The sequence below is a fragment of the Astatotilapia calliptera genome, chromosome 23, assembly GCF_964374335.1.
Source record: "Astatotilapia calliptera chromosome 23, fAstCal68.1, whole genome shotgun sequence".
Classification (NCBI taxonomy): domain Eukaryota; kingdom Metazoa; phylum Chordata; class Actinopteri; order Cichliformes; family Cichlidae; genus Astatotilapia; species Astatotilapia calliptera.
The window spans coordinates 6,001,861-6,025,488 of record NC_137443.1 but is presented as its reverse complement, the minus strand read 5'-3'; the positions used below and the strand labels follow the sequence as shown (position 1 = coordinate 6,025,488).

At 40.3% G+C, this 23,628-nt stretch overlaps 1 protein-coding gene across 1 annotated transcript in view; it reads right to left on the bottom strand.

The window, feature by feature from the left end:
• Nucleotides 1-9,960: 9,960 nt before the first annotated feature.
• ncanb (neurocan b) overlaps nucleotides 9,961-23,628 on the bottom strand; it is a 129,938-nt gene continuing 116,270 nt past the window's right edge. The window contains exons 12-15 of the mRNA XM_026159414.2: nucleotides 22,060-22,142; nucleotides 21,703-21,847; nucleotides 12,416-12,598; nucleotides 9,961-10,344 (exon numbers count right to left, since the gene is read on the bottom strand). Coding sequence (XP_026015199.2) covers nucleotides 10,208-10,344; nucleotides 12,416-12,598; nucleotides 21,703-21,847; nucleotides 22,060-22,142 — 548 coding nt within the window. The 3' untranslated portion in view covers nucleotides 9,961-10,207. The remainder of the gene's footprint in view (nucleotides 10,345-12,415; nucleotides 12,599-21,702; nucleotides 21,848-22,059; nucleotides 22,143-23,628) is intronic.

The following is a 23,628-nucleotide window of genomic DNA, read 5'->3' as shown; positions in this document are numbered from 1 at the left end:
GCTGTCTTTTGGAGAATGTTGTAATTATATGAGAGATACCATAATTTACTTAATGGTCTATCCAGAAAGTCTATGGTCCAAATTTTGTGAATGAAATTCTGGAAAAATCAGGAGCCACCCCTCATTTCTTTATTAGTATTTGCAATTATTTAAAGTGGTCTGGAGCCACAGTTCTCCAGGCTTGTTGGAGGGTTTTCAAATGTCTTTTTTGGACATTAGCTATTTTTTCCATTTGTTATCAGTGGATCTTTATACCTTAACATTTCAGAGCAATGTTTTTTTTGTTTGTTTCAGTTTTTTTGGTAAAGCACTTAACACTGAATCATTCAATCGTAAAAAGGCACCTAACACAAATGATGTTCATCTTTTGAACCATTTGTTTCTTTAGCTGACTATACAAAGAAAAGAAAATAGACAAAGATAGCATAGTTTGACAGAAATAAAATAGTATTTTTGTATCAACAATGTGATTTCCAAAGAGCTAATAGTAAAATCCTGGCACATCTCAGCATGGTGTGGAACAGTTTGGTTCAACTTGTTAGTCTTGGTAATAATGTCAAACACACTGCCAGTTAGGGATGGGTATCGTTTAGGTTTTATCCGATACCAGTACCAAATCTGAACTTTTGAAACGGTGCCGGTGCTTAAACGGTGCTGGAACCGGTGCTTAAAGAATGGAGAACACAAACCTTGTCCAAAAACCTCATGTTCAGGTGTTTTGTTGTAAAAAGATAACAATGTTAGCCTTTTCTGCAGCTATAGGGGATATATGGTATCACTCTGGGCTGGAAGCAGTGCTTAATCAATGGAAAAAACACAAACTTCGTCCAAAAACCTCTCATGTTTAACTGTTTCCCACTCTTTCTTTGGTCATTTTAGCCTTTTTGGCCAGGGTGAAGGGAGTATCTGCCATCAAACAAGAAGACAGCCGCATGTAACTACGACGGTGTTTTCTGGTTCACCTTACATGCGTAAATTTAATAACGTGGTTAGCCTACTCAACGTAAATTACACACGAATAACATTAAGCTACTCACGCAGAGAAGAACGGCTGCTGCTGCCATCATCATCCGTCATCATTTCTGCTACACTGGCAGGGCTAGGGGCCAGGACTCTCCTCTTCGGGTTCTTGGGGGATGTTGCTAACTCCGGGTCCGATAACAGGCACCACACCCGCAGTAGATGTGCAAGGTGTGAGATCTCGCAGCAAGCTATGAAATACGGCGCATTTCTCGGCTTTTAACAAAATGCTATACGTCGCCAGGTTTTTCATCAGATTTGAGGTGTTACCTCCTTTGACAGTATCACAGTATCACCTTAAAGCACTTGTTGCAGGCTGCTGAGTTTGCATCTTTTGCTGTGAAGTACAGCCAGACTTTTGACCGCTTCGCCTTGGGCATTTTTTATCTGTCGCTCGGCTCTAAAAGAACGTACGTACCTGGGCCCGCCTACTACGCTTGCAAAGGTAAAATGATTGGCTAGAATCCAAAGTGTATGACATTTCAGGAAAAAATAAAGCACCGAAATGTGCGCTGCTTTTCAGTCTGGTTACTACCGTGTACCCATCCCTACTGCCAGTACAGTAAAAGTATGCATGGATATATATATAAAAAAAAACTGTTGAATATTATCAGTCATGGATTGGCCTCCCCAGTGAAGCTGTCATGGTTGGCTTTGTGGCAGGCAGGCAAGCAGGAGTGGTGGATCCAAAATGCAGGACTCAGACACAGAAGTACAACTTAAAGCGCAGCTTTATTGCTGGGAAAACCTCTTACTAAACTAAATCCACCAAAAGACAAACAAAAAACGCTGGTGGACTAAAACACTGTAGCAGAAATACTGAACTGTAGCTGGAGACAAAACACTGGAAACACAGCAGCAAACCACACAGCTTATTGAGGGTACAACACGACACTGACTCAGAGAAACACAGGGTTTAAATACACTGGGAAGTAATGAGGGGAATGAGACACAGAAGGAGAGCACAGCTGAGGGAAATCAGAATTGACGAGACAAGGAAGCGTAAACTGAACACATTCACATGAGACACGGACCTTCAAAGTAATACAGGAAGTATGACACAGAGACGCGAACTTGACACAGTGGAGACAGCAACTAAGAACCACAGAGACATAACCAGTAAGGCAGAGGACTCGATGACCCAAAAGACACAGAGGGAAACTCAAACATGCAGACACAGACTTACACAGAACAGAGGGGACACAGAGAGACATAAAGGGCAAGGGATCAAAACTAGAAACCATAGAATAAATCACACACAAGTACAATAATACAAAAATCACAAAGAACTAAAAACGCTGGGTCAGGAGACCCAGGACCCTGACAAGCAGTTTGAGATCATGTTGAGAGAGGACATAACAAAAGGCAGTGAACATTAAAAGAGGAGTTCTGTTGAGCTCCTCAGAACTTCACAAACTCTGTCTTTTTTTTTTTTTTTTTTTTTTGTGTCCCGTTTGGATCTTTAGCCATCAGAATTGTTGTCTTAAGGCCAAGAAAGATGCCAAGCGGATTTATTTTACCAAGTGGATCATCATGGCCTTGCCATATTGGTCCATTTGATTGACCTTTATTATAATTATGAATTTATTTTATTTTCAGTTGCTACAAACGGGACAGACGTGACAAACTCTGTCTTATATAAACTGCATTTCCATTTATGTTAGCAGATATTTCAATAACTTACCTCATGTATTTCCTATTTTCCTAGCAAAATAACAAAGAAACAAAGGGTTACTCAAGACTTTTGCACATTACTGCACATGAATGCGACAGTGGGAAGGAAAAACTCCCTTTCAACAGGAAGACGTCTCCATCAGAACCACGTTCAGGGATGAGTGCCATCTGCTGCGACTGGTTGGACGGTGAAGGGAGAGAGAAGAGAAAAGAAAAAGGAAAGCACAGAGAGACAGGAGAAAAGCACAAACAACTGGAGAGAAAAGACAACATTTGACACGCTGCAGTGGTATGCGAACACCTGGACAGTCAAAAAAGGTGAGTGGACAAGACATGCTTGTCGTATCGCCGTATATCACCTCAAGTTCTGCAGCAGTCTGACCCTGTTGCTCGCAGGATCATCGCCAAGGGATGATTCAGGGTCACCTGATCTAGCCCTAACTACAAGCTTTTTCAACTGGTAGGTATATGTGTCATCATAGATAAAAAGAAGCCCTCCAAAATAAGATGCTGGCTTTTTACATTTATATATAGTCTCTTCCTCTATAGCCATTTAGCTCTCTCCCCTTTTTCCAATATTTATGCTTACCTAAACCAGCCAGTTTATGGCTGCTTCATTCACCAAACGACAAACTATTTTTTAATAAACATATATATGTTTTAGGGCTGGATGGCTCATCTGCCACATCTGCCTTCAAAGGCTTTTTCCTTTAATATTTGTTAGTTTTTAAAAATGAATTTACAGTTTTTAAAAAAAATCTTATTTATCACCTAATGTTTTACTTTTTATTTTGATTAGTAATGATTATACGAACAAAGTGATTAATATAATTTGTATTAAATCCTCTTTCAACACACCAAGGTGGCTTAGAAAGATTCTGATTCTGGTAATTTGCAGTGATGAACAGTGTACGGCACATAAATGACAACATGCTAATAATGCTAATAATGCTAATGCTAATAATAATAATAATAATAATAATAAAGAAAAGCTTAATTCAATGCAAAATAAGGTGCATACTGTTTTTTAGTAATTCAAACACAAATAACCACGCTGAGCAAGAAGTTAACGGATCCAAACAAGGGTTTCCTTTAATGATCATTTGTCTTGTAAAGAATATAATACAGGGACAGGACTGGAATTCATAAGAACATACATCAATAAATATGGATAAATACTTGTGGACCACATTCACACAGCTGTAGATGAGCCCAGCGTCAGCGATATTGTGTCTGTGCTCACAGTCGACACGAACACACACAGACTGAAGTGTTGTGCAGGGAACAGAGCCAAAGAAGTGATGTTTGTCAGTTTGGCAAACTATTACTTTGCTTCCATCTCTCCTGTTGACCGAGCGCCTCTTGTTTTTCTGTTGCAGCGGTATAAACAAGCAGCGTGTGAGCTGACGAGAGGAACAGAAAGCAGGCGATGGGTTTTTCATCCACAGAGGCTGTGTGAATATGGCCCAGAGAGGCTAAACAACAAACACACCCAGAGTTTAAATGGATTGTTCTAACAAAAAACTTTGAGTATTTATATCACAGAGGAGAAAAGGGAGCATTTTCACTGCTTCCTGCTTTGCGTTTGTCATAATCCCACTGTAACATATCTTCATTCATCCATCCATCCCAACCATTTTCTTTACAGTGATAAATTGTCTCAACTCAGCATCAGACAGAGCTGCGATGTTATACAAATACCAGCAGTGTGGTTTCCACTATGTTAGATAAGTGATGCAGCAGTCCTCAGGAGGGAGGCGAAAGTTTAAAAAAAAATCCTCATGAGATAGTTATGAGATTGAGATAGGGAGTTATGAGAGTAGTAGTATGCATATGGGACAGGATACTACCTGGAGTGTCTTATGGACACATAGGAGTGGTATAAGCTACACCAGTCTGTTTTCCTGTCATTTAAAAAACGCTCAGCAGTCAGTCAATGCAATTGTACCGCCGATGCCATCGACGGACTTAATAAGAACCCAGGACAGACAGCCTAATCACGAAATCAATAGTCTGTCTGCGTGTGATTGAGGAAGGACAACAGCCTCTAATGCTCTTATCAGGCTGTCATGACTGATGAGTGTCCTGTTCAAATGCATCAGGTCCAGAGAACAGAAAGATGTTACAATACATGGGGGAAAGAAGTTCTTGGTTTCCTTCATCCCCACAAACATACGCTCTTTGTCATTGCAAACAGGCGGTAGACTTGACTTTGACCTCTGGCTGCTCCAGTCTGCAGGTCAGGGTGTCCTAGTCGTAGTCTCGCTAGTGTGTGAGTGCAGATGTGTGAATGCTTTATGTATGGAATAAGCACTTTATAAATGTGTGTTTGAATGGGTGAAAGCAGCCTGTTGCACAAAGCGCTTTAAGTGAAAATCGCTGCAATATGATTAATGGCTCTGATCATTCCTCAGAAAATTCATTTATAACACTAACAGGCATCACAGTACTATTAGGCATTTAACTGATCAATCCTCGAGGTATGTGCAAAGTGACTGATACTTTCCATTTACACTATGAGTTGCCCAATTTTACAGATGTTAAACTCTTAAACAGCTGTTTTTGTTTTCTCGACTATAACAGAACTACGATGGCATTGGTTTTGTAGCGTTTGAAGCGCCTTGAAAAACTAAGCTTCAATGTCTTTTCCTCAGAAATATTTTTTCTATAATCAAGATAGCCTTGCCAGCAGTATCACTTTGCAAAAGGAAGCACGCATATATCTGTGACAAGAGGTTGTGCCCATGACACTGTGACAGGATGTAAACATTAATGATCCTTCAGCTGAATACTAATGCAGCTTCCTTTAATTTAGAGGTATAGTTTGGCAGACAAACTGATACAGGATGTGTTTCTTTTAAATAATTAACAGGTGGTGACTTCTGCAAAGAAAACACATTGCTGCCATGTTTTTCAAATGCATAGTTTGTCATTACAAGTTCCATTTAATTCTAGAGAGAGAAGGCAGCCATCTCTCAATTGCAGATAACTACAGAACTGGATAAGTCAGACCATATGCAATCTGAGAAGGATAGTGGAAAAACATGTATATTTGATAATGGGGTGAACTATGCCTTCAAGTCGTCATCCTAGAAAGATTTTCTCTTGTAACGTTGTTTTATTATCTGCAATTTCATGCTGGGATATTAGATTTTTTTTCCTCCACGTACACTGGAAATTACATTGGTGTTTATGAAGGCCGCTGCACCCGCCTCGGTCACACTCTTCCAACTAGGCACGTGCTTCATCAAAAACATGTACAACACATTTAACCGAGCTGCGCTCCCGCTGTCAACATTCAGACAGAGGGCAATCAGACAGTCACAGCTACAAGCACAAGAAGATGCCACTGCACTCCCATCAATCCAATTCTTATCTCATGTATGCGGAACTCAGTAAGTGGGTAACAATTACGATAGGTGGCTAAGCCTGAGAAGAGGCCTTCTGGCTGCGAAGACGTTCATCGTTTTGCCCGCTGCTTTCCCCCCCGAGGTGGTGCTGAGCCAAGAGACAGCTGGCAGAGACCGCTGTTAACTCATTCATCTTCATAATTAACACTCACAATTATAAGAGTTTGTCGCTTTCTGTTTGCCTGCCCTTGGGGCTCTGACTAGAAAGCCCGACGAGGGAAGAGGAGAGGAGTGTGGGTGGAGGAGATTAAAAGGAGGAGTCAAAAGCAAAGAGAGACAGACACTGTTTGAAATTTCAAGAGGGAAAGTGTGGCTGTTTGAATTCATTGAAAGATTTTTTTTCCTCCTCTCTGCCGGTGAGAAAGGTTAACCACCTTTAAAAGACCAGCTCAGTCCCAGCGGATGTGCAAAAGCTAAATTGTTCATTACCCTCGGTCCAGAGGGCGAAGCTCTGCGTTAAATTCAAACTGATCTTTTATGTGCTGTCTATTATACTTCTGACTTATCTCTTTTTTTAAATAAAAAATGGAACATTATCAGTAGAAATTCCACACATATCAACCTATCAACTCATGTAGGATAGAAGATTTAAATATATTTTCTGCATCTTGTTTGGAAGGCCTAAAAATCTCTGCAGAGGCAATGAAAAATTGACAGACGTCAGACTCTCCTTAAACACAAATGTCTAGTCTTATTAACCACTAGAAGCTGGCTTGTATTCATTTCCTTATCACTTTATCGCATTAAAATTTAGTCCTGTCACACAGCTCAACCTTTACGCAGCTGTAATTAAACCGTCCCTGTGTGTCAACTCTGATTTGAATTAGGTCTTCGGTCTGCCCTTTTATTCATCCGCTTTCTTTTATCAGTCTATTTTACAGGAAAGACAGAAAAAAAGAAGTTTGTGTCAGTCTGACATCGTCGAGTGACAGCTGTTTGACAGCTATGACAGTTCTTTGGGCTTCCTGTCTGTCACTCTTTACTTTCCACTCGCTGTCCGTCAGCAAAACCTTCCCCTTGTCATGGCTGCTCTGGGGTTCTGCAGATAATGCAACTTGTTAATTAGGCATGCAGCAGATTAATTAAACTGATACAGGGATCTACGATCACTATTCTTCTCCATGTGGAGGAGCGTTGTCATTGCCAAGGTGAGGGGAGATAAACAAAGACGGGGGGGGATTTATGTGCGCAGGATAGATTTTCTTACCTCAAGTGACTTTATATAACCCGATCCTGGTTTAGTGTTTTCATAAGATGCGCGAGAGGCTGCTGAAAACCCTGAGTCTACGCTTTCTCCACTAAAAAACAAGTTAAACTGAATTTAGGTGTGCTTATTGTCCACTTCCCGACAAAGATGAAAGGTACTAAAGTGTATAGGTGGTGATGATAAAAGTATAACGAGATAGAGAAATGAGGGATAAAAGTGCTGGGGTGTAATCCCAGAAGCTCTAACCCCAAGTGCTGGCTTTAAAAACAGCAATTTAACCTGGCAGTAAAGGGGAAGAAAAAGGGAGCAAAGTGCTTGTTCTATCCATTTCAATCCCCTCTTTAAAAGAGGAGACACGACAGGGGCGAGCTCAGGTGTGAACAGCTGCGAGACTCCAGAAATGGCAAGCCTTAATCTCTGCTGATCCTTTATATCGTCATCCACTGGGACCTCAGCCATTGTCGGCGTCTTCAGCCATAACGCACACATGCGGCATCCACACAGACAGACACGAGACGAGCAAGAGCTTGTTGTCTCCGTCTCCTCTGCATCATATTCATCCTCATACTCTGCACAAAGCTCTGATTCATGATGCAACAATCTCAGCTTGTTGTCGTGCTTGTTTCCCACTACTTGCTCAATTCTTCCTGCTTCAGAGGGCTGGTTAAGGCTGAAGACTACACTACAAAAATGTACATCTTCAGTCCTTTAATCTTTAAACCTTGTTCTGAATGTCAGTGTTATGACAACAGATCAAATTATGATTTCAGTGACAAACACAGACAAAAATCACTAATATTTTCAGAGCATCTGAGAGATTGAATCTTTGTAGCCCCTAACTTTACTTTTTGGTTCAGTCTCATCAGCACTCTTTCCACAAGCAGCAACTGGCTGTTTTCAGTAAAATAATAATAATTAAAAAAAAAAAAACCTAATGAAATGATACAAATCTAGCAGGCAGCTAGCTAACTTTTAACTACTCACTGCTAATAATGCCCTACAAAGGCTGGATGTTTAAAAACTGAGACAAACAAATCCCGAGCCATGAAAAGGTTGTGGCACAGTGGTTACACTGTTGTCTCACTGCAATATGGCTCTTGATTTGAACCTCATGGTGAGCGTGGGTGTCTACGTGCAGTTTGGAAGTTCTCCCTGTGCCTCTGAGGATTTTCCAAACTGGTGTGGATGTGAGAGGGTGTGGTTGTCTGTGTCTCTGTGTTAGCCCTTTGATGGGACATGTGCTCGGAGTACCCTGGCTCTACCCATATAACACCTGGGATAAGCTTATTTCCAGTTTATCTCTGTCTTGTCAAACCAAAGTTACTTTGAAGATGGCAACTGAGTGCAAATGGTCACGGGCCAGATTTCAGTTTTAAAGGCAGCGAGGTTGCAAGTTAATTGTAAACTGTCCCAATAATTTTGTTGTCCCTGTTTTTCCTAGTGTGACTGTAGCATAAGCTGGACAAACAGATAAAAAAAGTGGATGCTTTTAAAACATATGTTTTAAACTACCTGGGAGTGAAGATTTAAGTTTGTTTCTATAGCAACATTTTCCCCTGTATTAATGGCCAAATCAGCGTTTTACTTTTCTTGACCTGTTGTCCTGATGAAAGAAAGTCCTGTGTTTTTGTGATATATAAAAGTGTGATCTCACTGCCATGTTTGCTAATCATTTGCACGTCTACATAAAATTAATTGCAAAATTGAACAATAGGACAACATCACTCAGAGAGGGACTGAATAATACTTATGCACCTAGCTAATGCAGTCCTTGGTCTGACACACCCCAATATGAATGTACCCATACTTTTGTTGAATACACAATGCAGCAAAAACAGCAGTAAACCTTCAAAATAAAGGCGAAGCAGATACGTGAGAGGCTCTTCACCCTGCTGCATCACCTTGATTAATTCACAGCACACAATCCCACAGCAGCTCAAATTGTGAAAAAAGACAAAGCAAATGCGGGACTGCTGAGCTGAGTTGAGACAAGCTGACATCAAACGTTCAGATTCCCCCTCTACAATGACAGGTGTGGATGTATGACGCAGCAGGAGGTGTTTGATATTGTTCAACACTTCTGAAAAGTGACTGATGTGTGATGTGATGAAACTGCAATGGGAAGGGATGCGATTTCCATTTTCCTCTGGGGTCAAGCATCTGATCTAAAGTAATGGTCTTACACTGACAAGAAGATACAACGCTAACAATTAAAATAATTCAATTACAACTGCTTCTGAATGAAAGAAAATCAATTAAATCTGTTTCGGAACAACTCAGCGTCGCTTTAAGTCAAGTACAATGCCTTACAAAGAGCGAACCAAAAGCAGCAGAGTCAAGAAGTAAACACTGAGTATTTGTAAAAAATAACTATGTGTTCAACAGACAAAAGGCTCAAGTCAACAACACGTCTTCCTTGACTCGTCTGATTTTGATACAGCAAATTCAATGATGTAATCCCTATTTAGGAACTTCTCTCTGAAGAATGTTCAGTGTGGCTCTCAAAGATTTTTTTTTTTAAAAACAGGTCAGCGTAGCCCCATGTTTCAGGTCATCGTTGAGCTCGAGGGAAGAGTAAGTGGGTCAAGAAAGAAGGTAGGTAAGAGACAGCAAGGGTATGACCAGAACGTCGGACCGAGAAAGGAAAGTAAAAAGAGTACAAAGGGATTTATTATTGTCCTGTTGATGCAGTTGACTATGATACAGGCTGACTTGGAGAGCTAAGGGCAGGACAATGCAGTGCGGGACAAGGCCGGAGGGAGGCGGCTTGGTCAGAGAGTTTTGGGCTGTTATTGTGAAGAACTGTTTGGGGAAATGGGGACGACAGGGAGACAGGCAAACTGCAGCTGGCAGCAGAGGAGAAAAAGGGGGGGGGGGGATGATGTTTTTTTTTGGTTCAGAAGCGGGCGTGGTTGTGACCCTGGCCTCCCTCTCTGCCGTGGTGGCCTCCCTCTCTGTGGCTGTGCCTCTTGTGCTTTCTGCGCTCTCTCCTGGTCTTGTGGTGGTGGCGCCGGTAACGGTGAGCTCGCCGGGCTGGAGGAACAACCAAAGTGGAAGAGAGAAGTATTAAAGGAGTAATTCAGTATGTAATGAGATGAAAGTGAAGGGTAGAAAAGTGATGCAAGCGGGAGATGAATCACTGGCAAGCATCAGAAGTTTTTGAAACCAGGTAAGATGCGAGAGAACGGATCAAAACGCAGGAAGGTCAAAATGTGCAGATGGTTTAACTGTTTCCACCACACTGAGGGAATCTGTTTTATCTCTCATTGAGTAGACTGGGTGCCTTTAGCAAGGGCACAATGAGCTAGCCACCCACTCACTGCCTCGGTATAAGCTTGTTCCTGGTGTGTACTGCCAAATTAGATTGCTCCGTCCCTTTCTGGGTTTGGCAACAAAGAAATGTCGTCTGCAATGAATGATAACAACATCATAACTCTGGGCCATAAAAACAACTCTGTCCAAAGATAAAGAGTCATAAGCAAAGGAATCTTTATCGCTTTGAACAGAAGTTACATTATTTCAGTATTTCATCATTACTGTCACACTGTGAGCAAAGTGAAGTGAAATACAAGGCTCAGTTTGTTGAATATTTCATATAGATCAACCGGCCTATGAGGAAGAGAAAATTATGGTGAAAAGTTATGACATCAAGTTGGTATATTCTGTCGCGGTTAGTGTGAGCAGTTTAAAAATTGATAAAAGTAAAGTTTATGTTATAAGATAAGGTATTCAGTGAAAGAAACTGATTTTCTGTGCTGTTTTAGAAATACCCGGCAGCAAGTGCAATATCACCACAATGTCATCACTATCACCATCTGTGCAGGATTATTTTGTGCAGATGTTTTACATGTGCAAAACAACAGTACTGTGGAAAAGTTTTGAGCCACTTGAGCCGTTTTAAAGTTGTAGCTGTAATTTTCAGCGCTTAATGAACGTCTACCAAAGATTTTCTTTAGATATTGACTGTATTTTCTTTAATTTTCAGTGTTGTCTTGTACTTGACCATTTTTAGAGGACTGCGCTTTTGTTTATCAAACCACTTAACACTGACCTATTAATCATTCAAGCAGAAAAAGACACTTAACTCGAGGAATGAATCGGTGATGTGTCTACACACAACACGCAACTTAACAAAGATCCAATTTTAAATGACAATTTCAGACACACTTTGTTACAAGCGGCATGTAACATGTCCCTACTTCTTTAGTTTAATCTACATAAAATTCTAAAAATAAAAATTCAAGTTTTGTTGGACCAAAAAAGTGACTTTCAAAGAGCTTTAGCTGGAAACCTGTCAGTATGTTCTTAAAAAGTTGAGGAAATTAAACAAGTGGAGTACAAAGAAAAACTCTCACGTCTAAAAATTGTGAAACAATAGTATATGAAGGCCAGGTCCTTAAGAAATAGGAAGAATCCAGCAAAGACCTGATACAGGACCTGAAAAATGCACCGTGCCGTTTAACTGATTCATCTACTGTTTACTGAAGCATCCAACATCCAAAAAGGAGCTTTAAATGTCCTTCAAGAATCCTGGAGAGTTATTACTATTTAAAGAAATTACAAGAAAGCTGGCTAATAGAGTTCAGGCTGTGTTGAGGAATAAAGGTGGTTACACCAAATATTGACTCAAACACATTAAAACTGCATAACCGCTATTTTTGCATCATATACTGCATTTCCTGTATTTGTTTGCAGATCTTTCAGTAAATCACTGGACCTTTCTTTCTTTCTTGCACGTGTGTTGATTTACATGAAGCTTCAACCTGTTAGAATTAGTTTTGAAAAAGTCTACAAAGGAAAAGTGGAAAAAAAACTACCTCGAGCACAAAACACTTCAAAGGACACCCTGCGACTTCTAAGCAAGCCCAAGGGACTAAAAACTGCAATTATCAATAATGAGAGCGGGGATGGAAAGCCCGAGAATACACAAAGTGACAGCAGCTCCTGGGGGCTGTTGATGTTTGGGGTTCAGTCTTTTTTGGTGTGCATGCTAAAAATATTAATAATGATTAAAAAAAACAAAACAGAAATGTGAAAATGACCTAAAAAATTCTGTAAGTCTTGCTGTTTACCAAGCAGCCATATTCTCTTTGTTAACACTCACATTTTATGCAGATGATTTTAGGTCGGTCCCATTTGCCGTTAGCACGACACTTAGCAGTGGGCACGTGCCGCTGCAGGAAGCCATCGGCGCACTGGTAACGCACTACTGAGTGGATGTCATAGTGGGTACGCTTCCGACCAATCAGGAAGGCATTATCCACAGTTGGAGGGGCCCCGCAAAGCACTATAGAGACAGAGAAAGACAGAATATTAATGAGGTTAGTTATTTTTATCGTAATTACTTACAATTCTTGCTGTGTCATTAGTATTTATTAATCAAATAAGATTCTTAAAAGGTTCTTATCATTGTTTTCCTTGTTATTCTCTGACGTGATCAGCTCAAGTGATCCCTATGAGCAACAATCTCAGGCTTCAGAGTCCTCTGAATGTTCGGTTTCAGGCTATTTTTATTCCCTTGGCTCTGTATGACACCAGTGAGAAGAGATATCCTTAATACGTTCCTCTTAGGCACACAGCTCTGAGTGGGATCACAGAAACCCCCTACCTGCGATTCAATCCTTATTTTTAAGAGGAAGTTCAATCAAAAGAAAGTTGCGTCAAATGGAGGGAAAAGAAATTAAAACATTTTATTTTATTTGTTTATTCGGAACAGTGAAGCAGTAGAGACGAAGAACATGGAGCTGGAATTGACCATAATAAGTCGTCTTTAAACAGTAATGACTTGGATTGAACCTGGATTCACCCCATTAGTGTGCTTCACTTAAACAAATGGTTCCAAATGGTGTTTTAGATTTTAAGAACACATCCCACACACTATGACTATGACTATGACTTGGATAAAACATTTTTTGAAAACCGCTTCAATCTGTGGATTTAGCATCTGCAGGACAGGGTGTCTGTCCAAGTCTGTCAGCGAGTGAGTAGGTGGGATTCAAAGTAACACAGCATTTTAGACACATAAAAGAGAGGAGGCAGAATCAGAAAATTGTTTACTCAAGCTGAGACAGACAGAGAACTGACACTCTGGGCAGAGACTGACAGGATGGACAAGCCTCAGGGAGGCACTCAAACAACTTCACCAATTTTTTTTAGCTCTCCCGTCGGGGTGTCAGTCTGCAGTGGTCGAGGCTGACTTCAGTTCTATCTTTCAATACAATGCAAAACAAAATAATGGAAAAACTATGGTTAGGTTTTAGTCATTAACTCCATCTGATCCATTATGTAAATTATTAAATTAACTAAATAAAATATAGACAGGCTGTAGTTTTAAACTTTTCCATTTACCACTGGGGGAACTTAATAATTTCTATGACAACTAATGAAAAATAAAGTTAAATATAACTACAGTACAGCACTATTTCGAACCCCCAACTGATATTACTGGTACTATCAGTCCCCACTATGTCAACCTGCCTTCGTCCCGGAGTTGAAACCCAGCTTGAGGTCCTTTCAGACAGGAAACTTAAAGTCAGCTTTGATGGCCCCTGACTTCATCCTTGGATGCCATTTGCACAGTTCAGCAACAAACCAGTCAGGAGAGGACTTAATCAGCAATCAGAAAATGTTTACAGTCCTTAATTCCCTTGTCTGTGTCCTAATACCTCTTAAATTCTTAATAAGGGAAAGCAATGCCATTAACTCTGATGAAGGGTTTAACGTCACATTTACAGTTTAATAAACTGTGGATGGAAAGGGCAATAAGCACTTCCCCCTCACTTGAGACTATTACTGTCTTGACACAAATGAAAGGCTAAAAGGTAGCTTTTCATTAGCTGTCACCTATGTACGCTGTTGAAAGTTTTCTCACAGTGCAGACAAGCTAAGTGAGATTGCACTGAAGTAGGTATAAAATAAAACGTCAAAAAACTCAGAAAAGGGAAATGGAGCTGGAAAAGGTGGTTTTTATAGTAAAGAGTAGAGGGCTGCGAGTGAAAGGATGCTGGGTCTTAGAAAAGCCCATCAAAAAACCTATAAAAAACACCAAAAGTACCTGTTCAGTGTTTTAGGACGTGTGATTGGTAAAAGACTCATCTTTGCTTGCATGACAATGAATCATTTTAGAAACTTCTTCACAGTAAAGTCCATATTTGAAGCATTGTTTGTCATTGCAACATCTAAAATACACTTTGCTCAGTGTCTTCACTAAATATGGATAAATGTAACAACTGCCACCTGACTGGTTGGTCTGACGGCTCATACAACTACGTAACATTAATTCAAGGTTAGGATGAGTAAACTTTACTATCAAACGCAGGTTTCCTCCCAAATAATATCACTGCGGAAGCCTATTAATTATTAATTAGCCTATCAACATTACTCGTGGGTGTAAATAATTAAAAGCTGCAGTGATTTTGGCTCTTTAACTTTGCATTTCCATTAAAATAATGTCATGTTTTTGCTGTATTTTTGAAATGACAGATAAAACAGAATGAAAATTATTTACTTTTTAAATGATTCTTATTACAGATAAAACAGAACAGCTGTGAGATGAAGGGGAAAAAAATATTTTATGTAGAGACCGCTTTGCATCCCTTGAGTGCTGTTCGTGCAAGTATATCAAATTTAGCGGAGGCTACTTTGATTATAAATAGAACATAAAGAAGCCTAATAGTTTTAAAACAGTTCAAATAGAAATAAACTATAATATATCAAATAAACAGATCTCTGACCTGTGTTGATCATGTTTTTAACAGCATTTCCAATCAAAGCAAACAAATCTTTTCAATACGCATTACATTCTCTATTTTCCCCTTATCAGCATGAATAAAACTATGTGTAAAATCACCATTATTCATACTCATATTTATCAATAAAAGAGCCGGATGTGGTCCAGAGCCACAGGTTGGAGATCCCTGTTCTAAGTCAACACTGGAAGTTAAGACGAAGTTACGCAGTATATCTGCATGCGTGTTGTGAAAATATCTATAGTTATTTTCTTTGCCGTTTTTCTTGTGTTGCAGGGGGGCAGTCACTGTGAGTCATGCGGAAAGCTGCAAACAGCTGCTGGGTTCCTCTAGTTGGTTCCTTTATGGCCTCAAAACATCCGCACACCTACTGGCAATCATGTGAAAACAAATCAGAGAGATGTGCAAATGTGTGTGTGTATTCTCTGCACAACACTATGGGAGTACGTCTCACACAGAGTTATGTTCAAACTCAGTTTTGTTTATTAAGAAAGTCTGTTTTTGTGAACACTGACAGCTGCTCAGATCAACTGAGATAATGGTTTTGTTTTGTTGTTCACTAAACAGAAATACACCACAGGTAACAAATCTCATTCAAAGTCCACTTAGATTTATAACCTGTGGCCTCGGAGAAGGCATTTGACTGCGTCCTTCAGGGTGTCCTTTGGGAGTGTTAGGCCCAGTGGTACAGGCTATTCAATTCCTGTAGAACCAAAGTCCAGCCATAAGTGATGGCTGGACTTTACTAGGACTGCGCTTTGCCAATGATTATGTTTAGAATTTCTAGGCACACACAGCCAAGGAAGAATGTCAGGTTTGGTGGTTGCAGCATCTTCTCCTTGCTTTTTGCAGTCAGCCTCTGTTGGAAAAGGGTGACTGTTTTGGGTTGGGAAAGAGTTGTTGCCTCTAATGGAAAATTCAAATATCTTGGGATCTTCATGAGTAAGGGAAGTAGGTTGGAGATTGACTGATGCAATGTGTGCAATAATGTGGATGCAGTATCTGTCTGCTGTGGCAAAGACAAAGCTGAGTGTAAATGATTTTTTACCGGTCGATCTATGTGCCGATTCCTCCTCTCACCTATGGCTACAAGCTTTGGGAGTGACCTCGGATGCATCTTACTAGGATGCATCCTTAACCTCCTGGCGTCCACATATGTGGATATCACATTTTGGGTTGTCTAGACCAGTGGTCCCCAACCCCCGGGCCACGGACCGAGTCATTTGGTACCGGGCAGCGAGAGTTGAGGCTCAGGTGTGAAATGTATGGTTTTCAGGGTTTTTTATCGGTTTTAGCGTTATTTTGTTATCTTTTTTATCGTTAACTCGGTTTTCCTGGGTCTTTTCACGTGTGTTATGAATAAATCTTCTTTTTTTCGGTACCGGTACTAGTTTTATTTTGCTGTATTTATCCGCGACACCTTAAAGGCCGGTCCGTGAAAATATTGTCGGGCATAAACCGGTCCGTGGTGCAAAAAAGGTTGGGGACCGCTGGTCTAGACCAAAATACTAAATGTTGCTCTACAAGGGCCTGATATCCACTTACGAGGACATTATATTTCCACTGTTCTATCGAAATTTAAAACGAATGTCGTTAAATTCATCAGGTCCCAATCAGCCCAAATAGAATATAATAGAGAAATTAAAAACGCATGCCATGAAAGAGTTCGGGTCTTAGGAGGTTAATTTCTCCTAAGTGAGATGTTTCGAGCACGCCCAACTCTGAGAGGTCAAATGCACTGCAAATTAAGAAAACATCAGGGAATAGAAAAAAGCTGCAAAAGCACACAAAAGAGAATAACAGTGTAATAAGGAAGCAGAGGGTTCCTTAGTGTTGTGTAGCTGCAGATAATGTGCGTTTTAATCGAGTCTGTGCATCCCAAACATACAGATATTAAGAAGCAAATAACACAAAACTGCAAGTAGGATTTTTTTTTCTCCATTTTGATTTAAATTAAAAGGAGACTATTTGAAAAAGTAGCTTATAGCTTTAAGCTGGTAAGCAGTCTGGCTTGGTCAGACAGCATTTCCTTGGAGGGCCACTTGCAGGCCTTGACCTTCTGCTGTGTTCCTACAGGCATGTCCCTGTGGAGAATATGTGGGGAGCTTGGGGGAAGTTTGTGCTTGGTCAGGAAGGGTTGGCGAGGAGAGCGATCTTCTTCTTACCTTCTATTTTCTCTCTGAATGGCTAGACTCATCATCAGACCAAACAAACGAAACAAATATTATTACACTGGAAATATGTGCACTATTTTCCAGCAAAATTCATAAATATCGGTTCCTTTGAATTATTTGAAAGGCTTGTAGGTCTCACACTAAGGTGGAAGCTGGTAAAGCTTCTCTTGCAAATACAAAATAGAATTCAGAAATAGCAGGTTTGTGTGTATTACACAGTGGCTATATTACACCCCAGTGGACACATGAACTGCTGAAGGCACTGACATCAACCTATTATTTCCCAACGCGCTCACAGTGTCTGTATGTCATGCAAAATTAGATTTCCCCCCTCTGTAATAAGCCATAAAAAAACTGAATAATTTTATAATTCTTACATGTCTTGTTGTAGGTAAATTTCTTCTCATCCTTGCTAGAAGAGCTTAGAGGCAGATGACTGTGTGACATTCTTGTCACCGTAATCCAAATGTAAATGTTGAACTCAATCAGTTTTGCTTTTTTTCCATTTTTTCTTTATCCCTTACTTGGATAACGTTGATCCAGCAATCAAATATTACATCTGAATTTTGAAACAAGTTGAATCAATCCTACAAAGAGCATCACTTTTAGTAAAAAAGGCCAGAGCTATATAGATATAGATATATATATCCTTCTACAGAGGTGGCAAAAGTACAGACTTTCTTTCTAAGTAGTAAGGTAAATGTGTTAAAAATACTCAAGCAACTTCTTTACTCAAGTAAAAGTGGGAAAGTACAGGCTCTGAAATGGCCCCAAAGTAAGAAAGTAAAAAGTAGTCCTTGAAGGACAAAAAGGTAACTGAACGTTCCTCTATAAAAATGTACAAAATATTAGTACATGAGAAATACTATTCCAACCCAAATTCAAAAATAGAGTACAGTAAAATGAGTAGAGTCAAAGTACTAATACTGTACTGTCTTATGAGATGACTGCATCAGGTCTTTTTGCTTAAATAAAAGAAATCATCACCATCTGTACAACACGCCACCCTAACTGACCCCCCAAGCAGCTGATCAAGATGCCCGATTGGCTCGTGTGATGAGAAGACAATCAGATCACATGAGCTGGGGTAATTAGAAATGAGTCTCAGCATGGAGCTGAGAACTCCACTGATACGATCAGACAGTACATGGGGGTTACTTGAGTGAGTGAAAAAGAGGATGACAGGGAAGCAGGGAAAAGATGAAAAGATGCTGGTGATTGTAAGTGACTGATTAAGGTCAGAGGTGGGCTGTATGCCTGGGACTTGTGACAGTGAGCAGCAGAGGTGCTGCAACACCTTGCTCACAAGGGAAACAGCTCTCCTTTGATACACCAATATAGCAGCAGCCTGTTTTCTGTACGTGTCTCCACGATCAACTGGCTGATCCAACATCTGCTGATGCTATTTTCCAAAAACACGCATAAAGACTTGAAAAGAACAACTCAATCCAACTCCTGAGAAGACCGCAGACTCCCACGGTCATATATGAATACTCAAAGTTATAATACTCAACTCAATGATGGGAGGAAAGATGACAGGGGGGACAGTGAGACGAATGATTTGCACAAAATTAAAGTCACAGAGCATAAAAAAGGGCGGTTGGCAAACAGTGGTTGAGACATAAAACCTTTGAAGTAATAGTGCTCTTACGGAAATAAATGTTGTTTTCTACTACAGCAAAGCCAGCAGTTAAACCAAGAACAAAAATAAACTAAATCTAAGGTAAGAGAGCCTTTGCATAGGCCTCAGAGTAAAGGACAATACAGAAAAAGACTGTTGAGTATGAGGATCAGTCAAAGACATGAAGTTTCAACCAAAAGCAATTAAATGTGACAAAGATGTTTTCTTTTGAAGTGCCACAACTTTGTAATTATCACTTTTGCACTTTTTCATTTATTCCTTAACATTTCAATCAGATACCAGCACATCATGTACCGGGGAAAGATTAACCAAAGAACTGTCTATCCATCAAAAAACACATATAATCAAGAGAAAAAGAAAGTACACGTTTCAATTCTGTGAGGAAATAATAGAACAATCTGGTCCTTACCAGCTATTGAATTGGTTCTACTAGCTGTTGAATCAGGAAGACTTTTCACACACTGGTTTTGCATTTAGTATTTGTAAGATAAATGATGACACTCTTCATAAGGCTACAAATATTAAATTCTCTATACCTGGTACAAATAAGCACAAATGGTTAGGTTAATTTGATATGATGACCATCAATGAGGTTTTCATGTTAGGTTTATCAGTTTAAAGTCAGCCTGTAGGAAGAGCAGGTGACAGGATCTAACAGAGGCAAGCAGGGAAAGAAAAAAAATTGGCCAGAGAATCCAGGTGTAAAACTCCAAAAGAAACGCAGGGACATGATAAAAAACGCGTTTCTAACAGAGAAGATCAGAATGCTTTAGATGTTGTAACAATGCAACTTAGAAGTAAATCAAGTGTGATAAAAAAGCAACAACAAGACATCTTTATGCTTTCTTAAAGCAAAGCGTAAGCATTGCCTCAGATTGAGAGGCAATTAACACCTGAAATAAAGAGCAAGCCAACATATCGATGATTTGCAAACATATAAGAAGTACTAGAGTTATAATTATTATTTATAATTTTTTTTTCAAATTCAGCCTCCAGTGTCTTCTTGTGCCCCAGTATTGCTCTAAACCAGCCTGGCTTACCTATTTATTAGGGGTGCAACGATACTCGTATCAATATTGAACCGTTCGATACAGTGCTTTCAGTTCGGTACGCATATGTATCGAACAATACAAATTTTATTTTTTATTTTATCAACTTTTCTTCTGACGAAGCTGTCTGTGTTGAGCGCTCAGTGGATCTGCGTTCGACTACTCCACCTAGGCTGCACTGTCGAGTGCAGATCCATTGAGCGCAGCGCAAGCTAGCAACATGGCAAATTGAACCTCCCCCACCCTCATTCAGAGCTGGCCTTTGGAACTATCTTGGTTTTCATGTGAAGCATGACCCTGATGGTAAGCGCGTCACAAAAGTAAAACAGTTTGTCGGATGTGCCACGCAATGCTCAATCGGTGGGAACTAGTGCGTTAGTGCAGTTAGCTCGTTAACGTGTTGACGCCGCCCAGCCCCACGCACGGGGCGATCCGCGGTAACTTGTTAATGGAGATTTGCAGCCTTATGGCGTTAATGTCATTTTAACGAGATTAACGCTGACAGCACTAGTGGGAACACAACGAATATGACTGCACATTTACGCCGACATCATCCTTGTTCAAAGACAAGTGGAAGCAGACAAAAACAACAAGCACGCATGCTACAAACTTTACCCGAGTCATTTAGACAGCCGTTAGCACATGATTCTCCTTATGGGGACCTGATATGTTTAATATGCTGCTGAGAATATACCTCAGAAGAAGCCTATAGTATAGCTTTTATTTTGGAAAGAGCCATTTCTCTGTAATAAACTCTCTTTTCCAAAGATGAGTGATTTCTCGATCAGATAGATTTATTATTTTTATTATTTTGTTGTTTAAGCAACATTACATTTAAAAATTGTACTTTTGAGTTAAAATATATATTTATAATTTTAATAAATGACAAATTAAAAAAGCATGAACATTTTTTTGTATCGAAAAAATATCGAACCGTGACACCAAAGTATCGAACTGAACTGTGAATTTTGTGTATGGTTGCACCCCCACTATTTATATGTCAAGCCACCCGCTCTTGATCATAAGTTTGACCTGTATGAAAAAATAAGCTCTAATATGCTCTCAGAGGAACACGTAGAAGCCTACACTTAGATGGGACAGCTGCAACAGGAGACATAAAGAAGAGGTAGCAGCGTATACAATGATAACTAAAACAGCACATGGGTAAAGAAAAAATCAAGTCAGGACATGAGCCGTGTGTGGAAAACTTGTTAAAGTTGATGCTGGAGGATGACAGGACATCAGAAAGAGAGGGCTTGTAAGACGCAAGCAGTGTGACTCTAAGGTATGCAGAGTGACTGAAGAGGCTTGGTCTTAATCTCTTGCACCGCACACAGTTGTGTGTAATGTAAAGCATGACACAGTCAGGATATTCAGAATCACCTGAAGGTACGTGCGCTGTCAGTCTCTGTGCTTTGATAGAGACGGTGTGCAGCATTTTCGAGCTGCTTTACATAAAAAAACACAGTCTCAAGAACTTTTCATCACCTTTCTATTTTGTGATTCTATTTTAAAGGCTGTACAGGATTTGAAACTAAAGAGCTGACAGCAAAGCGCGGTGAGCTGTACATCCTCATTCTGTCTCTGCCTTCTTCAGTCCGATCCCTTGCTGCCTCGCACTTCAGATCTGACATTTCTCACTCTTTGCAACCTCTTCCTCTTTCCAATTTACATCTTGCTGCTCTCTGCCTCCTCACCTCTTTTCTCAGTCATCTTTATCAACTGTTTCAGTTGCAGAAAACTCTCCTCTCCTCTTCTTCCCCCTGTGTTGTTCTCACCTGTTCCCTTCTTGCAGACGTAGGGCAGATTGTAGTTGCAGGGCACGTCATTCCATTTGCCATTCTCATGAGCAATCATCACCACACAGTCTTCTCCTCCAGCAAAGAAGTTGTCTGGCTGGTTTTCACGCCAGTTCTCATATTGCTGCACACATACACAAGCAGGCAAGGTTAAAGAAACAAACTTGAGCAAAAAGTGCTACTTTTTTTTACTACAGGCAGTGGAGAAAACATTTTGTTGGGAATCACGACTGCTGCTACAATGACCACATCAAAATTTGCTATGCAACTCCAGGAGCTTTAAGTACGCTGGAATCAGCTGACTACAAAACAAAACAAAAACAGCTGGATCCTCACCAGGTCCATCTTGTCAGTCCACTGAAAATCATCTTCTACTGTCCGATCATTCAGCCCAATCCAGGTGTTGTCATGGCTTAGACCTGAGTAAGAAATTGCAAACAAAAAATTAATGCAGAAAACAGTAGAGCACTACACACAGTATCCACACCTACAAATAAACAATAAAGACATATATGGGGCAATTCAATGTATTGCTTGACATCTATAGATAATTATTACAACATACTACAAAAAAATTGTTAGGAATGAATTGTTGTTCTATGGTTTACTGTATGAGTACATGATACGCACTCATTTCTCACAAAAAATCCTTTAAAAACATTTGTCATGAGGCTGTGACACATCACAAACCCTGATTCAGGTGGGAAACTGATCACTTTGTTGTGTGGAGCAACAAAACACCTAATCACCAGTGCTGAAAATCCAGCACCTAAAGAGGAGACTATTGCCAACTACTCGTCATATGACTTTATCTGCACTGGCCTCATTCTGAGGACATTACCTGGTGGAGAAAGTTTGTACCAAATAAGCTGGATCTTATATAGAGGCAGACTGTTCATTGGATAGTGTGAAAGTGTCTGCTGAGGTGATGAAGGGAAGCCATATGCTTTTGGTGTCGCAACACTCTTTCAAAAACAAAACAAACACACATCCCAAAAAACGTTCTAGGTTTGGTCCAGATGTTGCAAATGGGGAGCCAAAAGTGCCTTGGTCCGACAATACAAGTGGATAGCACAGAGGGTATTTTGTGCGGCCGCCGGTCCGAGTGTCAGGTGAACTTCAGGTAAGAAGTTATGACCTGCAGTCTATCTGGGTCAGATATAAACCGAGTTTAGGTGGAGTTTATTTTCGTTGTGCTAAATTGTTATAGTCAGTCACAATTACTCGCACTGCGTACTAGCTAGCATGACGGAGTTTCTATACAGCTGGGTGGGTGCTATGATGTTAATGATAGTGAACTTTATTTTATTCATAAGGTTAGTTAGTAGAGTTGCCAACTGTCCTGTAAAAAAAACCCTTCCTTGTAATCGGAAGGTTGCCGGTTTGAGCCCCGGCTTGGACAGTCTCGGTCATTGTGTCCTTGGGCAAGACACTTCACCCGTTGCCTACTGGTGGTGGTCAGTGTCCGGCAGCCTCGCCTCTGTCAGTGCGTGACAGAGGCGAGGCTATAATATAATACCCGGTGGGCCGGTCTCTAGTCAAAATGCCCAGGCCAATTTTTTGTCCCAGTCCAGCCCTGCCCTTGGTGTAAAACAGTGGAGGGCTTTGTAGTATAACTCAGGGTACTCTTATTCTTCTTAGTGCAGGTTTCACACATGAGCTCGACTCAAGCTTGACAGTCCTGGAGCTGGCTGACCTCAGATGAATGATGACCATTAATAGAGATATATTATTTCTGTCTACGGTATACGTGTGATGAGATTTTTGTTTGTGTGAAAGGATATTTCCCTAATGGTGTTTTGGGTTAATCTCATTTGTGTGTGTGTGGGTGTCTCTGTGCGCAGTAGGCCAGCCATGTGCATGTGCTTGCACATACTGTATGTAATGGAATTTCAATCATGGTGA